Source organism: Rissa tridactyla, chromosome 8, assembly GCF_028500815.1.
Source record: "Rissa tridactyla isolate bRisTri1 chromosome 8, bRisTri1.patW.cur.20221130, whole genome shotgun sequence".
NCBI classification, from domain to species: Eukaryota; Metazoa; Chordata; class Aves; order Charadriiformes; family Laridae; genus Rissa; species Rissa tridactyla.
In genome coordinates, this window is record NC_071473.1 from 15,239,752 (window position 1) to 15,257,812 (window position 18,061).

The 18,061-nt window shown below is 35.1% G+C and overlaps 1 protein-coding gene across 4 annotated transcripts in view; it reads right to left on the bottom strand.

The window, feature by feature from the left end:
* Window positions 1–18,061, bottom strand: part of RBFOX1 (RNA binding fox-1 homolog 1) — a 1,295,853-nt gene that overhangs the window by 606,109 nt on the left and 671,683 nt on the right. For all 4 annotated transcript variants that reach the window (XM_054212203.1, XM_054212205.1, XM_054212206.1 and 1 more), the window contains exon 5: window positions 4,747–4,794. In XM_054212203.1, coding sequence (XP_054068178.1) covers window positions 4,747–4,794 — 48 coding nt within the window. The remainder of the gene's footprint in view (window positions 1–4,746; window positions 4,795–18,061) is intronic.

Genomic DNA, 18,061 nt, shown 5'->3' on the forward strand with positions numbered 1-18,061 from the left:
GCAGGTTTTTCAGGTAATGGGAGGCAATGAAGCTGGTGAGAGAGGGGAAAAAAAACCCAAACAACTTTACATACTAGCAAGTTTTTTTTAAAAGTGGAGACTGAGACTAGAGTTTGGTTATACCAAATGGAAGAGATTGTAAAGGAAACCGCGTGGTCTCCCTCTTGGCAAAATGGCCAATACTCTTATTAATTACCTTCAACACAACCATTTAGTTTTCCCCAACACACAGAGTCATATTAGAAAACATGGGTAGAAAAAACCAAACAACTACCATCACCCTTGCAAGAGTGAAACCTCATGCCGAAAACCATCACAGGCTTTGAAATTATGATTCAAATTCCAAAACGCGACATGACTAGCTTCAGCAATCAATGTATTTTTACAAAAATAACACCTTGTAATTTTTTAACAGGTTTCTTTCTGTGAAGATTTAAGGGTCATGTTTTTACATATATTTCTTTGAAAAGTAAAGCTGAGACGTTTCCATGATCACATGATTCATTAAACATCAAATATTGTGGTGTTCAGAATGAAGGTATGAGATCAAAACAAAAAAGGGTTAGGTGATACAAAGACAGAAAAGAACACCAATTAGGTAGGAAATGAGTCGTGTATACACTTGGGGTCCACTGCTGGCAATGGTGAACACAATTTAGTAACACGTAATAATACAGGCCAGTTACAGCAGACGATTACTTGTCCCTTGTTATTCTCAAACCTGAGGGCTTCTATCTTTACAGAAAATATGAGTAGGATCTTACATAAAAAGGTCAGCTGAACAATAAAGTGGTTAGAATAATTAAATGCTATTTTGTCGTTTATTGAATAGATTTCAAAATAATAATTACAGTTATTAAATTTGAGTTTGCCTTCAGGCAATGCTTTAGCCATGGTTTCATAAATTTCTACTTCAGAAGTTAGAGATTAAGAAACTTCAGGAAAAAAGATTGCAAGAAAAGGCACCTTGCAGTGCCTTTATATTTTTTTGTTAACTGGGAAAATTTTCCATTAATTACTCATGATATAATTCATTAGTAGTATATTTCATTATGAAAGCGCAAATTATTAGATAGTAATGATGCATGTCCTAATTGCAGTAGTTTGTCTTGACTTCAAACATAGATTGAATAAAAAAAACATTTGTTTACAATGTTTCAGGTTCTATGAACTACATTAAGTTCCTAACTTACACTTTCAATAAACATGAAACAATGCATTATTATTAACCAAGACTGATGTATCTTTATTTGACGATCACTGCATAGGTCATTAGTAATCTATATCCCTGGACTGTAAAGTAAATCTGCCACTTAAGCTCCGTGGAAGCTTCAGTTTTGGGACCAGAGAGAAAAGATGAAACGTATCATGTAACAACACTAGGTATTTATTACATTTCTGTTCTTTCAAAATGCTTCAACAAATTAACAAAATGACGAAGATAAATTCAGGGGTTTGCTAGGCAGTTCTTTATGTTAATTGTTGTTTTTGCATTTGAAAGCTAGAGCACTGAACAGATTTGTCACTGTTGTTGGATAAAAATCGTACTTTTAGCAAGTCAGAAAACAAACCATAACCCAAAACCTAGCAAACTTCATGTCTGTTGTTATTACTTCAGTGATTAGTGAGGGAAGATCACAGAAGAGCCTGCAGACCTGAAGGCATGTGCCTGCATGCAGCAGTAGTTATAGCCAGAAGGATGAGAAATTCATAGCACTCAGTACCGCGATGTTGAGAACCTCCAAAGCTCCACCTCTTCAAACTTAATGACACAGTAAGAGAGAAAGAGACTCTCCAGGTTTCACAGTAAATTTGGAGACCCTGTGACTGTCACCTCACCTTCATGCCACTGCTTGTAAGAGCAAGAAGGGAGGGGGAAGTGAGCACAATAGGCCAGCAAAGTAATAAAGCATAGGACGACACGGGAATCTCATGCTCTTTCATTTCACTTCGCTTCTTAGTCCTAGGCCCTGGGTTGGCTCAGAAAAAGTCAGATCACATACTCTGCATCGGAGGAGGTGCCCTTTTCTGGGGTCAGACAGCTGGGTTAGTCTTGATAGCCTGAGTCACTGAAGAAAGATAGCTCCTTAAGAAACCACTCAAACTCAGAGAAATCACTGAGGCCACAAAAAAGTATCAAATACACAACTCCTATAATTTACACTGAAGTAGAAATAATCCTACCTTAACAAAAAAAAAACCCAAAAACAAAACCAGCAGTTTACTGGCAACAGGCTGGTACATCTGCTAGTTAGAAGCACAGTTGCAATAGATGAAAAAAACCAAAACAAAACCAACACACATATTAATAAGACTGCAGTCTAAAGATTACCAGGCTCTTGACAACTTTTCCCATTACTCAAGCAATAAAAAGAACCTTTTGGTTGTGCAGCTTTCGTGACTGCTACCCACACCAAAAGCCAGATCTTGGTGTTTAGAAACAAGGTCCCAAATTGCATTTTAGCATATTATAAAACAATATGTACTTTAAACACCTAGATAGTTTCATCAAAGCTAATACTCAGAACCTGAAGCCTAAATGGCCTGAATTTCACAGTAATGGGTATCACCTGATGTTAGCAATTTTAAAATTGTATGTCTTGTGCTCACCACTTTCACAAACTCAGTTACTACTTGACAGATAGAGATACACAGATTTAGTAATCCAAAACTGGATTCTAGCTACAAATTTTAAAATTTCAGTAGAAATATATTTAAAAAAAAACAGGTCAGTCTCTTTAGTGAGAAAATACTTTAAAACTGGATCGATACTTATTTCTGACAATTAAAAATTTTTAAATTGAATACATGAAGCCTTTGTTTCTTAGTTTTGACCGTGAACACATTAACCAGGTTAATTTTGATTCAGCTCACTATGTGTTTGCAAAATGCTTGAGAAAAAAAAGCAAGGAACTGCATAAGAAACCAGGGGGCATAATTTGTCACTAGTTCAGACTTAATGCAGCCTACAAAAGGAAGAAATAGAAAGCAGGAGAATTTGGAAATTTTACAAAAAATTCAAATAGAAGCTATTAACATAGGAGAATAGGGTTTATGGAAGGCATAACATTAAAAAGTAGTAAACCAAGAATGCTTTGGTTTGTTAAAGTGCTTTTAAAAAGCAACAACAACAAAACCCCTAAACCTCCCAGAAAACTGAAAAAGCTTTAGGAGTATAAATAACAAGGATAATTCCTTAAATTTAATACTCAGGAACATAAATGGTTATGTTTCAACTCACAAAACAATACAGCAAAGTTACTGTTCCTATTGACGTAAATTTCGTAGTCCTTTATTAACGCAAAGCATTGCTAAACCTATCATTACAGTATTTTTGAGCCCTGTGACAAAGCTGATACGGTTTCTAAATTTTTTAAAAAACATTTCTAATTTAATTGCATACTGTCTTTGTCATCGTCCTGCAATAAGCTAGTTTTATCATACTGATACACATCAGAGTAAAACATTCAGTGTTGACTTAATTTAAATGCAAGAAATTCAACCTGTCTTAGTATAGAGGACTTCGACAATCAGAGAGTAGTAACAGCTGCCTGGTACCTAAGACATAGCATACTTTCTCTTCTTGTTACGTTCACAGTTTAGTATCTTAATTGAATTCTCAATATGTTTCTGCATAGCTCAAAATAATTCTCTCACTTCATTCCTGAAAATGTTGAAAATCACTGAAACTCTGAAGAACCTTTATCACATATCTCAACAAAGCAAACCAACTGTGCTTTCCTGCACTACCCTCAACAGCATTTTATGTCGCACTTGTACAACACTGTTTTATAAACTTTGAGCTATCATGAACAACTAAAGTACTTTTGGGATAATGCTGTTTAATAAAAGCTCATTTTTATAGCAAAAAGAACTCGACAACTGGTTTTCAAAAAGGAGGAGCTGCTGAATGCTCAAAGGAAGATGCAGTAGCCAAAAGAAGGTAAAAAAAGAGCAACAAAAAAAACTTTTGGAAAAATGGTATTGTATCACACATAGCACAGTTAAACTAGTGCTAAATTAAGCATAAAGACCTACAGTTTCAAAACATAAACTGAAAGTATGATACTTTTAGTCTAGAAGGCAGCTTTCTGCATTGCTCATTTTAGAGTGGAAATCGATAGTACTTCCATTTATTAATTCATTCTAAAAATGTAACTTTATTCAAGTATATTCAAATATACATGCCATAATGAACTGTTAAAAAAAAAGCCAAGATGGTGAAGAACACAACTGAAAACATATTTTATACTCGTTCACAGAAAATAAAACTGGAAATAATATAAGATAAACTTTTTTTAAACATCAATCATATAGCAGGAAAAAAAAAGCTGTACCAAAGATACTGCTTATAAAGCAAGAAAAAGCAGTCCTTATCTTGCTATTTTGCAAATATTTAAAACTGTGTGCCAACATTATCATGAAAGACACAACACCATAATTTTGTTAATGATGGAAATTAAGAACAGGACATGTAATTGCCTTTTAAACCATTCATAGTTTAATGAAATGAAGATTCCCTTCTGAACAAGCTGTTAGATTCAAATTTGTAACAGAATTATATTCAGTAGAGTAAGATTATTTTATCCCCATCGAAGTTAAAATACAACATTAGAAAACTTTATAAAATATACACACATAAAATACCATCCAATAATTTCACACGGTTTACTTAAAAAAAATATCAACCAAACAAACCTCCCCACTAGAGTTGCCTGACAAATTACATTAAAACAAGCCACTTACTTTTCTGTCCTCCGTTTCTACAGAGGAACTGCACTCTGCTTTACTATCCTGAAAAGACAAACAGAGAAGATCATGTCACAAAGCACATTGACCACAGTTGGGCAAATAATTGGGGATGAAAAAAGGGCATCAAAATCTGAAAAGTGAGTTTCTCATCCTATTACACTTTACTGAACTGTTATTTTCAGATATGTTTTATATTTAAATGCACAATGTTTAATATTATGGCTTTATGTAAGGCTTTTTGAACTTTATTACAAGCATAAACTTAAAGACAGGATTGAAACACCATTAAAAACAAACCTATTTCAATATAGCGTAGCCAGCTCATAAGACAAAAATATGACCTCTGCTTTAAAGTATATATTTGCTTTTTTCTACTTCATCTTGAAGAAAATATAATTTCTTGCTCACTTTTTTTTTTTAATTAGTGATGGTAGCTTAAAGAATATACAGGTAAGCGTAAGAGGAAAAAATTGCTGAAACTTCTGCCTGTTGTCAGGAGTGCTAATAGGCCTTGACATGTTGAAGGTATTTCTGTCTGAATCTCACAGCAACATGCAAAAATAATCAAGCATCTATTTAGTATAAATATGTGTATATATGTGTGTATATATATATGTATAAACACACACATGTATTTTGGACTTATGTTTTCATTAGGATCAAACAAATAATCTTAATACCTTAAAAGGAACATGTGTAGGGTATCATTAGGTTTAAGTTATTTTGAGTCTCCTTGAACCTTTGGATTTTTGCCTGTAGACCTGAAGGCATGCAGAGATTATCAGTATCATAAAAATTATAGTCTGAAAGGCATTTATTTCTTCAAAATTATCCCTTTGTACGAGTTGCTACTGGAAACTGAGTAAGCCAAATATAGTTCAAGCCATTAAACTGTAGACAAGTGACCTATTATGATTTTTCTTTTGTTTTCAACTTTTCTAGCAAGGGTATTCTTAGAAGCTAATTTTGCTTACATACTGCAACCTTAGAGATTTCTATTGGAAAAACAGTGACATACAGAGAAGGGAAACCTGTTTGTTAAAAGTAAGTCCTTCCCCATACTTTTAACTAAAGCTAGAACTACACTCATCAGATTTTAGATTACTGACTAGAGTTACTTGCTACCTATATCCCAAATTACAAATTTAAGGCTGATAGCTAATAGCAACTCCTACTAAAAATGAAAACATATATTAAATAAATAAGTTATATTTCTTCAATACCATGCCTATTCATCTTAAATGAAGGACTGGTAGTATTTCAATACCAAAGACTTCTTACCTAAGCCATGTAACCATAAAAGATTAAAAAAAAAATGAAATCATTCAATCAAGTAAGATGAATCGAGATTTCCTGAAAAAAATACTTTCATTTACAGCAAGGTATATTAAAGGTGTTTTCATTAGGCATATCAAGTTCTCTGTCACTCCTTAAGCAGTGTATTTCCAACAACAAAAATCTTTGTTATTCTAGTTAGTTATACGAAACTAATATATGAATCTGTACCTCAAATACTATTTATGTTCAAAATAGTTTTCATGGGAACCAGACTGCACTGTGTGGAATCTAATACTAAAAATTTTCTTTCAAGCGTGGATTACTGGCACCCAGACAGTCTCTCACCATGTCTCTCCTCCCATTTGGTGGATAAACAAATACTATCTCTGCCTACAAGCCTATTTTCTGAGCTTGTTTGTATATTTACATTCAGGGTTTTTTGGTGAGTGAGCGAGGTAAAAAGCTCAGCTCTTAAAAAGCTTCTGCCTCAGAGGAATGAATTCAAACTCCATTAGCGCCAGTGCTCTTCACCTGCTAGCTATACCCTAAGTCACCTTTCGGAAATAATGGCATGTTCTTTAACATATTTATTGGTTAATAAAAAATGAATCATATCTTTTCATATTACTAAGGACAAGGGTACAGAATAAAGTAGCTCCCATCAGATTCCAGTCATAGCTATTACAAGCTCTCGGTATGATGAGTATACCTTGTTCAAGAGCTAACGCTACTCTGAGCTCTTCTGCTGTCTATAGAAGATTTTAGTATGCTATGTTGCCGCTGTCATTTCCCATTAAAAGCAATTTTTAAGAAACCTAAGTTCATAAGCATTCATTACCCAATGTGAATTAAAAGTGCAGTTTTACCTGAATAAAACAAAAACTATCTTCCTCCCAGCACAGTTATCTTACGTGGTTGTCTATGACCAGGTAAGGCAAAAGCTACAATGGCAGGATTTCTATTATGTGTTTTATCCCTGAACATCAGACAATCATTTCATCTTGTAGATTTTAGTTTTCTATCTAAAGAGATGGAAAGTGAATCTTACAAACTAACCATTGCACCATTAGCAATGACAGCTACATATGTATGGTTTCAATATGACTGGATGTTGAAGCAAGCAAGAAAGGGTCGTATTGGCTTATCTTTGAAATTATGTAAAGTCAGATCTGGGTACAGAAATAGCTCTGTGTCTTCAGGAGTAGAGACCTGAATTTGGACTTCTGCACAATGACAAGAAAAAAATAATTCTAAGTCCACCGTTACTTTATTGTTTCTGGTATTCCAAATATTAATTTTAAAATAGCGCCTAAATAATTTTTGACAAACTTGTTTTGGGTACATTATCAGATAACAACCATTTAACATGTAGCACCATATAAAGGCTGACTTCCTGAACAGGTATTTTCTTTACCACCGGGTGAAAGCCTCACAAAGGCATATACTCTATTAATAAAGTATAATTAAGGATACTGACAGGTCACCTAAAGAAGGACTAAAGTAGAATTTCAGAATCGTTGGTCCAAAGGGATAAACCAGTTGGAAAGAGTTAAAAATCTGAACAGTAAAAACCTGTGCAGTAGGTGAAGAAGAAATAATAGGAGACAACTGACGAGTCTCTTCTAAAATCAATAATTTGCAAATTTATTAGCTGAATAATAAACTGTAATTTGCAACAGGTTTATAATTAAAAACAATAGTAACAGTTCATCACTTCTGCAGGAACAGTTACACAAGTTGCTTGTTGTGCATCTGATGTCTCTAGAAAGTCTATGATGAAGCCTTTTTGGAAGAAAAGCAGTCAACTACTTTGTTACCAACCGTGACTGAACTCAGACAGAACTTATCCTTGAGGGACCAGAGTATTTCATGTTAGGGACGTGCACACATATCTTAACCTTTAATTGACCACGCAAAACAAACCAATTTTTCTGAAATAATTTGTGTTGTAATTCTTTAAACCAGCAAAGTTACCGCCTTAATCAAATTTATGTTTAAATATAAATATTTGAATATACGTCATCTAAGTCCTAGATATACCTCTTTTAAAGAACAAATGTACACAGAAACTCAGCTTTAAAGAAATTATCAAAATGAATCATCTGTCAAGCTCAGAGAAAGAAGGGAAGAAATCAGAATGTTCTTCTCTGGGAGACATCTGTGCTCCTTTTTAAAGTGCAAAATGACAAAGTGCTGTCATTTTAGTGTGTGTACTGCAAATATCCCAACTGTATGAATTATTTGAGATTAAAAAGTACCATTGCTGAAAGCAAGTGTAAAATCCTATGGATCTGAACAATACATCAGGCACTTTCTTTAATGTTGTTACATCACAAAAGAGAAGTTAAAAACAAGCAAAATCTGTTCCTCATGAAGAATTAATATTTTAGAAAAATTATATAATGATAGAATACTTCATAGGATGTTTCATGGGAAAGATGGAGAGAAGGAATTATAGACATACCCTGCCACTAAGGCAGAAAACCCTCTCATCCATTTCAGTTCAAAACCAATGTAATTCCTTTTTTTTCTCTAGGTGCCACTGCATAACAACCAATTAAATTACACTGTTGTAAACATATGAAGAGCTCTATTTTTTATGTGGGAACACAAAAGAAAATTGCTTTTTTGTCTGTTTTGTTGGGTAGCAGCAACAAGGAAACAAAGTAAGGTTTTATGCAGAACATCAGGAACAACACAGGACAAACACAACTTCTAAGAGCTGAACAAAGTGCCGTAAGGGACAGTGCCACACACATTTAACACTAGAATTGCATTAATTGAGAGGGTGAAACCACGCTCACCTCTGTGCTTGCAGGCATATAGTTCTGAAAAGAAGCCTTTAAATGTTCCTACTGAAATTTAGTCACCTTAGTGACGAACTGATATTAAATTTATGGTTGTATTGAGTGCTATGGCTTACCAGATAGTAAAGTGAGACCAAGCGGTACAATTCTTTCAGTGTTAGCCTGCAGATATCTAATGATTTCGCTAACTCGACAGCAAGATGTATGGCAAGTGCATATATAGAATACATCAGATATGATACCCATTCTACTCTTGAGAAGTGTCCCTTTCCTCATGCCAATTGTGCTCTGTTTAATCATTCATATGTCTCAGGGATTTTAAAGTTTAACATGCCATGCCCTTGGGAAACATATCTGCAATCTTTATCTGATATTAGCATTATACGAATCTTACTGAACATTTGTAAAAGTAAAAGAAAAGCTCTAGAAAGTAAAAGTAATCATTGGTGGTAGCATGACCCTGCATGACCTTTTGGCTTTATGATGCAGTAGAAACCTCCATATGCTGTATTTTACATAGCTTCTACAATTCTACATTTAATTTTACTTCTTGAATTGCAAACAGAAATAGTGAAATCGAAATTGTCAAGTAGCCATTAGTCATGTTGACATAACTAACACCTGTACATAGCTGTGTACTTTATCATACATTTTTCAGTTTGTTTTCTCCCTGCTATCCAAAACATATTTCCTCTACTTCCCTATCATCATAACACAGAATACCAGAAACAAAACAAAACAAAACAAACAAGCAAAAAAACCCCCAAGAAATAAGCAAACTGTACAGGTTAATAAACTTTAGAAAAGTTATTTGCATTTCTAGCATATCTTTTTTCATGTGAAAGTAATGAAATATAAAAAGCAAACAGAATCCACAGGTGCACACATTACTCCCATGGCCTGTATCAGAAGGAGGAAAGATGAGACTCGAAGTTACGAAAGTATTCCCTCAATTGTTTTAGTCTGCAATATCAAGAATGGTCAGTAGGTGGAAGCAAATAACCTTGTAACATCTTGTTCAACTTCCCTATGAAAGATAAATCTATTGCGCTGACGAGGTTGGTCAGGTATTTTACACATCTCCTCGGCATCCCAACAAGTGCTAACACAAATTATGTCTTTTCTTCACAACACTGGTTTCCAATTTCATAAAAAGGCTGTAGATTTAGAAATGAAAGGGGTGGGTTTTTTCCAGGTTTAAAGTTCTTGAAAGTGACATAGATTCCTTTTAATGACTAAAGCATGTATGAAGGTAACCTGATGTTAAACAAAACAAAAATACATATATTTAAAAATAAAAAGTCAAATTCTAGGTTATTGATTTTTCTGGATATTTTTATTAAGTGCTTAAGTATGTCAAAGCCCTGAATTATTGAGGAAAATACTTAATCTTTTTCACTATCCATTAGCCATTATATTTCATTATTGCTGCTAACAAACAGGCTGCCAGCAGAAGAATTCATTTGAATTTCATATTAGTTCTATTTTGTCCATCCCAGCGAACAAATTAACCACACAGTAATACTTACTGAAGAAGAAAATAAATTAAAAATGAAACCTTAGAATGTGACATTCAAGCCTTTACTAAGTTTGTCCCCAGCAACTGAAGGACTCGTGCAGAAGCCTCATCAAATTAAGTTAAGAAACCAGTTCCAGGATTTTAATGGCTTCAGCAGTTGCAATGTCAAAGATGTAAGAACAGAGCTTTTATTTATGAAAAGAAGAGCTTAATCTCTATTTACTAACATTTCTGGACCAACAGAGGCTTGTGTCTACATGCACAAACCAGGAGAAGACTGGGTCGTCCGCATCTTTTTCCGTTGCCTCCGGGCAGCCTTGGGGCTGTTTGTCTACACTCAAAAAGGAAATCCATCTGATCAGGGATTTAAAATCAAGTTTCTCAAGACTTTGGGGAGCTTACTTGCCTTGTTTCTAGCTAAAAGTAGACAGACTTTAAGAGAAAGGTTTACAAGACTCTTGGAAACTGAACTGACACATTTTATAAAGAAAAACTACTGCTTGTAAAAATACTGCTGTATTTTTAATGTAGATTTGAAGGGACTCTTGTGTGTGCCCTCCCACACACCCACCCACCGTCCGGCTGTGGAAGTGGATACCCAATCTCCTCTTTCTTCTGGTTCTAGTGTTTTGCTTATGTTCCTTTACAATTTTCAAGGCTACCAAGAGCTGAAAACTTTTTTTTTTTCCAAAAAAAAACTGTGACTTTTTTCATTAATAAAGACTTGTTTGAGGGAACAGGCACTGCTTGCTGATAAAGCTTTATGGACTGGAGTATATGAAACTTTCACGCTTCTCGTCTTCATTCTCTCACTTTTATGAGTTACTTGTCCTTTTCTTAAATATACTCTAAATACTTGGAGACACAAAGATACACCTCTCCATAGCACAGAAAGCAAGCCTTTGTGTGCCTCACAACTCATTTAATTTCTCCAAACATATGTTTTCATTAGGCCAATGATGCAAAATTACCTGAGTGTAAATCTTCTGCCTGTGTCCTTAGATCACACTTGCACAAAACAACAGAAAAAATATGGGTGGGAGTGAGTGAGCAGCTGGGTAGTGCTTAGCTGCCTACTGGGGTTCACCCACAACAATCAAATTTATTGTTTTTCAGCTTCTACCTATTGACAAGTGTGACAAGTAGTCAGGTCATAAATTATTTGGTGTTACATATGCGGAAACTTTGTATCAACTTCCTGGCTTACCTCTGTGTCATTACACTAGTAAGAAATGTGGTAACAAAGGCATGATTGAAGACTATATCCAAAGGACTATGCCTACCATGAGCAAATTAAAAAGAAGTTCTGATGACTATAGCTACTGTTTTAACACCCAAGAGAAATAAAGAATTGAACCAGAGCCTCAGACAGCACGCTTGTACGATTTAGAATGGCCACAGCTTTGAGTTATTTTCTTATCAACTAATAGTTAGACTGTTTTGTTACTGTTGGCAAGAAGAAAGTGAATGAGATGTAATCTATTTTCCTTCTTCGATCCCTGGTGTAGGGTACACAAGGCCAGTTTCTGCTGAAATATCTGCCAAGCGACACTGCGATGAAGACATCAGAACTCATTTCTTTTCCAAATCTTTTTAGGAACCTCATAGTTAAAAAGATACCGGTCAAATAAGACCCCTGAAAGGCTGCTGAGTAACAGTCATTCACGTTGCACATACAAAGACGCTAAGACAGCCCAAAGAGGAAGCCTGCTAAGGAAAACAAGCAGAGACAGATGTTAGTGGCATAGATGTGTTACTGCTTAAAAATGATCGGCACCTAGTGTCCCCAGCACGTGCTCTTCTCCTGAATGGGTGAGCTGGATTTCAGAATGTTTACTTTTCATGTAAGTGTCTCAGTACTAGCATACATGTACTTCTGAAGTCAGTATATAGATGATATATTGTTCCTCCTACTTTTTCTTGGCTATTTTTCCCCCAAACAGATGCTTTGGCCTATATCAACGCTAAGTGCCAAGAACAGGTTCATTGATAATGGATGTTCTTGGCATCTGTTTGCAGAAGGACGACTGTCTCAGTACTGGTCAAGAGACACACCACACAGCAGCAAAAGAAAAGAAAAGGAAAAAAAAAACAAACGAAAAACCCCTGTAAGGCCTCTTCACCCCCACAAAACCCCCATCTTTAATTGTGACCACAGATGTTGTGATTTTGTGTATGGATTTGTCGCGGTTTAAACCCAGCAGCAGCTTGGACCGCACAGCCGCTCGCACAGTCCTCCCCCTTGCCCCAGAAGGGCTGGGAGGAGAGGGAGAAAAGGAGGGGAAAGGGAAAGGAAAAAAACCTTGTGGGTTGAGATAAGGGCAGTTCAATAGAACAATAACACAAAAGGAAAATAACAGTAACAATAATAATAGTAATAACACCAATAATGATGCAAGTCACTCTCACCACTCAGTGAATTGGTACCTTCCCCAGCAGCTGATCACAAGCACCCGCCCACCAGCCAACCCCATTTCTATACTGAGCATGGCATCTACGGATGGAATATTGCACTGCCCCTTCCATCGTTCTCTCTAGGCTCCTTCTCAGCTTCTATGGGAAGCCGAAAAAAGTGCTTGAAAAATACAAACAACACCTGGCAACAACTAAACCAATATGCATTATTGACATTCCCTTCATACCTCATCTGAAACACAGCAGCCACCAGAAAGAAAATTAACTCTGTCCCAGCTGAAATCAGGACAGGATTAATATGCAGTGAGTAATTAACCTTCTCTTTAAACAAGGAATATTGATTACTTAGTTGTAATAAATACTTTTTAATGTCTAATAATTCAATTTTTTTTTTAAATTGGAGTGCAGATAATTTCTCCGCGTAATACTGTATAGTACGCGAAGATATTTCAGTATGCAACTGAAATGTAATAGCTACTATATTTATTTTAAAACTGTTTCACTGTACATACAGACTGGTAAATTTTTCCCCCCATAGAATTGTATGAAAGATGAATGCATAAAATGAGCTACGGCATTTGGAAGAGAGAGGTGCCAAAATAATCTCAAGGCAAAAGGTCAGTGTAACAAGAAGTTAATTTATGAATGGATTTGGACCCATCAAAAAATAAGAACATTGGTTTCTTCGTCCTTTTCTTAAACCAGTAGAGAAATGAAAGGAACAATGTAGCCATCTAGATGCAATTTTTCTAAGGTTATTATCTTTATTAGTCTCATAATCTGCAATTTCTCACTCACTAGACAGGTTAAGTCACCTATTCAACAAAGAAAATCCAGTAGGAATGAAGCATTGAGCATCATACTATGAATTTTAGGAGCTGTAAAGGAATTAAACCTCAAATGAACCTCTATAGCTCTCATGTTCCCTCACAAAGCTTTTCTGCTTAAACACACCAACTGAGCCTTCAGTTTTGAGCTGCAGGCTCCCTACCACCACACTGGATGAGATAAGAAGTTCATCTACCTTAAAACCTTGCCCTGCACTGAAGTGCCTATAGTGTCTCTGGGGCGCTGGGTGCTAAGACCAACTTCTGAAGCACAGAATGAGAGCCCTGGGAATGGAGCCATAAAGAAAGCCAGAAAGTAGTCTGTAGCAAAAGCTCAGGGAAGGTGTATATACAAAACTATGCTTTGTATAGACAACACGTTCTGTTCTACCTCAGAACCCCATGTATCAAGCCTGATGTATGGTAATTAGCTTCTAAAAACCAGCAGTGGAGGTACACTCTGAGCTAGAAGCTCTTTTCAGGTTATTTAATAACCATGCGATTTTTATCTTATGATCTCATCCATTCTGTTTTTGAAACTCCTCATACTTCTGGCCTCTGAAATATCCCCTTGCAATTCCACAGTTTAATTATGCGTATACAGAAAAAACACACCCTTTTTTTTTGTTTTAATTTGCTGATCAAAATTTGATTGGATGTCAACAGTTCTTCTCTTCACCAGTGAAAAAGTGAATAATTACATCGGTGTTTAAAATGCTTCAGAGAGGTCTCTCTCAAATCTCAGAATTCACGTATCCTCCATCTTTTTAGCAGTAACTGTCAATTATTTGACACTGGATAAAATCTGAATGTTCCAGTTTAACTAAAAAAGTAGGTGAGGTGTTGGCCCAGGAAAAAAGCGTGCTGTACTTGTTTCAAATTTTCATTTAGATTATCTTACCAAATCTAATGGCATTATTGTTTAAAAAAAAATCTGCAGAAAATAAAGGATTGCATCTTGTGAAATGCCAACTCAGCATGGCCAAAGTAATCTGAGGGACAAAAAGTACATCAGAGCTTTCATCACCCACCTCCTAACTCCACATTACATTTTCTATATGTTCTTTCTACATTATAGGCTAAATACAGAACTCTGTGCTTTTTATAAAGTTTTAATCACAGTTTAATCAAGTTACCCAAGCATGAATACTGAATAGTATCTAAGCTGTGCAACTGAAAACAAAGTAGAACCAGTAGATCAATTTCAAGAGCTAAAAAATTGATTACAGCAAAACCAGTTTTTGATGGAGCACGAATAGCACTGCTCCTGAAATCAGAACATTTCCTTGATGAATTGTTTTCAGCCCTTGGTAAGTATAACTGCACACACTTCCCTTAAACTAAGAAGTTGTTAGAATCACACTATAGCAGAAAAATATATTTCTCTCTTTTTATGTATAAACCAGGTTAATACACTTTTATTTCATCTGGTAAATTTATTTTAAATTACTTTTTTGCAAGAACAATTTAAAATTTATGATCCTAATGTACTGAAACTTTTCTTCGAAGACTGAACACAAATTCTGAACCTTAGAGAAAAAATCTACAACTTCTCTATGGAACCTTAGCTTCAGCAGCTACTGCTAATCAATCCTACTATGATTCAACCCAAGATGGGCGTACAGAGCAGACGCTGACAGGTCACATATGCTTCCTATTTTGCTGTTCATATAACCATTAACTACAATAGAACATATGAATGATGGGTCCATTATCATAAAATTAGGAAAACAGACTTCCTTTTTCGGCCACTGCTTTTATATAGTCTTACTTCAAGTTTTTTGTTTAAACATATGACAGTTTTGTATATAAAGGTTACCCTTAAAAACATTTGAGTCACACAAACTCTCCTTGGCATGATCTATTGTCTCATGAAAGAAGTGTTACAAATCCCAAAGTAAAAATAACGTAATTATTAGAACAGAACGTTGTTATGATGACCAATGTTAACTGAAGGAATCCTGATAAGGAAAGCTATTTCCCTTTGGAATTCTTGGAATGCTGTGGAATTGCAGTCGTAACTGGTATATGTTTTAATTGGCATTTGGTAGAACTGATCAACAATGAAGAATTGTCAAGTAAAATAATCTAAGATCTGCTACCAGTTTTGTTTCCTTGTTTCTGTAGCTTTAAATTTCCACCAACTATAAAATATTTCTTTTTGCTGCTTCTGAATTTTTGACTGCTTAAACTGATTAAATACGTGATTTCATCATTGTTTTTAATATGTTCAAAATAACATCTAAAACTGTGGATAATTTTACAAAACAAATATTGAAAATCATCTTCACCATTTACACTGTAATTGCTCTTACCGAGCCTAATGATTATTAATGATGCAGCCAGAAAATACATTCTTTAAAATTATGTGATGATAATCAAATGATAACATTTAGTAAATTATGCCAGATATTTTCCAACCACTAACATTTTGTTCACTACATCAGGCTGGAAAAATCCATTTCTTAACATGATATAGCGAGACAGTAAAGCCAACGTCAAGTTTATTTTCAAGAAATTGAAATAAGCTTCAGAAAAGCAGATCCAGTACGGGATCTTCTACCAAATACCAGATGAACACTGAGATTCTGTATCAGAGCTAGTCCACTAAATATGGTCTGTACTGGACAATTCAGAATGATAACTTTTAAAATTTAATTAATGAATAAAGGTTCAAAAGACCAAGTCAGCCCATATCAAAATTATCAAAGACTCTAGAGGACTATGATCAAACACCAGATGAAGCATATGTGATCTCCTCCTTTTGTCCTCAGACCTCCTGCAAGGCTGAAAAAACCAAAAACATAACAACAAAAAATCACTTGCAAAATTAGCTATCCAAATGTGCATGTCTTTTGAAAGCCTCAGTTAACTACACTTTACATAATTCCCATCTGGTATCCTCAAAAGCAAAAATAACAGTATTCTAAGTTGTCACTCATGGCAACTACTTTATCAGCAACTGTCTGCTACTTCTAAAGACTTTCAAAGTGCAAAGGGAATTCCATGAAATAAGAAAAGTACAGAGGGACCGTTTGATCAGTAGGTTGATTTCTTCATATGTGAGACTAGTAAAGATCACAAAACATTTTTCAGAGTCTAAATTTGACTAGAAAATTATCGTGGATAATTCATGTTCAATTCTGTAACTATAGAATTACTTACTCTAATACATATAATATCTAAACCCAATATTTAAATAACAGCACAGGATAGAAGGAGGCAGTAATGACAGCAAGAACGATAATAGCTACCTGTATTTCAACAGGTGCAGAAACTAATGTCCTGAACATGAAGCACATGTCACTGTGAGCCAAAATCAGACTGAGATAGCCACCAGGACAGCATGAGGAGGACAGAAAACTGAGGCTTCTGTAGCCCAACATCTAGAAACACTTTTCCCAGTCTAACTTCTTCTTGCTTCAAGTTCATAAAGTACGTTCCATACAAGTGAATTTGCAGATAAGACTCTGAAAATTCGTATCATACGGAGGTTTTCTGACAGATGGAAAAAAGCCCCCAAAACTGCATTTGCGCTTTTGATACACCCAAATAATAATAAAAAAAGCACCAGCGTAAAAGCTCAGCGACACTCAGAAGTCTTGCTAATCTTTGAAGCTGCTGCAACCTTTTTTGTTGAGGTTTTTCCTACCACCCTGATGGTGGGTAGGATACCTCCCCAGCTGATATTTCAGGCAATATTTCTTGTTCTAACAACCTTGTTTTTTCACATTACTTTATGACAAAAAAATGGCTATTAGATTTTTTCTACAAGATGAAGTAACAGCTCTTCATTTCAGAAGAAGTCTTCATGACTGCAAGCCTTAAAACATCTTTCTTTACTAGAGCAGTCATACCATCTCTTTGCCAATGCTATCTCACTATGGATGTTTAAAACCTTTAGCAAAGAAAAGATTAAGTATTTTTATCTTTCTTTTATTCTCGTTTCTGATTTGGATGCCTAAAAAGAGTTTGGAATCCCTGTTTGTAGATGTTGCACACTACAATGATGAACAATGATCTACTTTGTATATTCATATCTTACAGTTTGAGTTTAATTTTAGTACTAAGTTTTTTTATTTTTTTGAAAGTCAGTTTTAGGCTTATTAATGACCACAGAAAATACACTGACTAAAAAGCCATGAATATGACTTAAAGATAAATGTTTCAATGGAGAAGAAATTGGGAAAATGAGAGTCTACAAGAGTAAAAAGGAGTATTTTTTGTATCTATTTTAGAATATGCCATACATTTATATCCTCCACTGAAATGTTAGCAATCATGAGACTGAGATGATGCCTTAGTTAACTGCTATTACATTTTTACAACTATACACTTGGAGAGAGAAATGATTTGTTTATTTGAAGCTAGGAAAAATATTTTCAACTCCACATCCAGCAATACCAGAGAGGTTCATGCCTAGAGAGATCAAGTAACCTTGAATGGAAGTTATTCAGAAAATG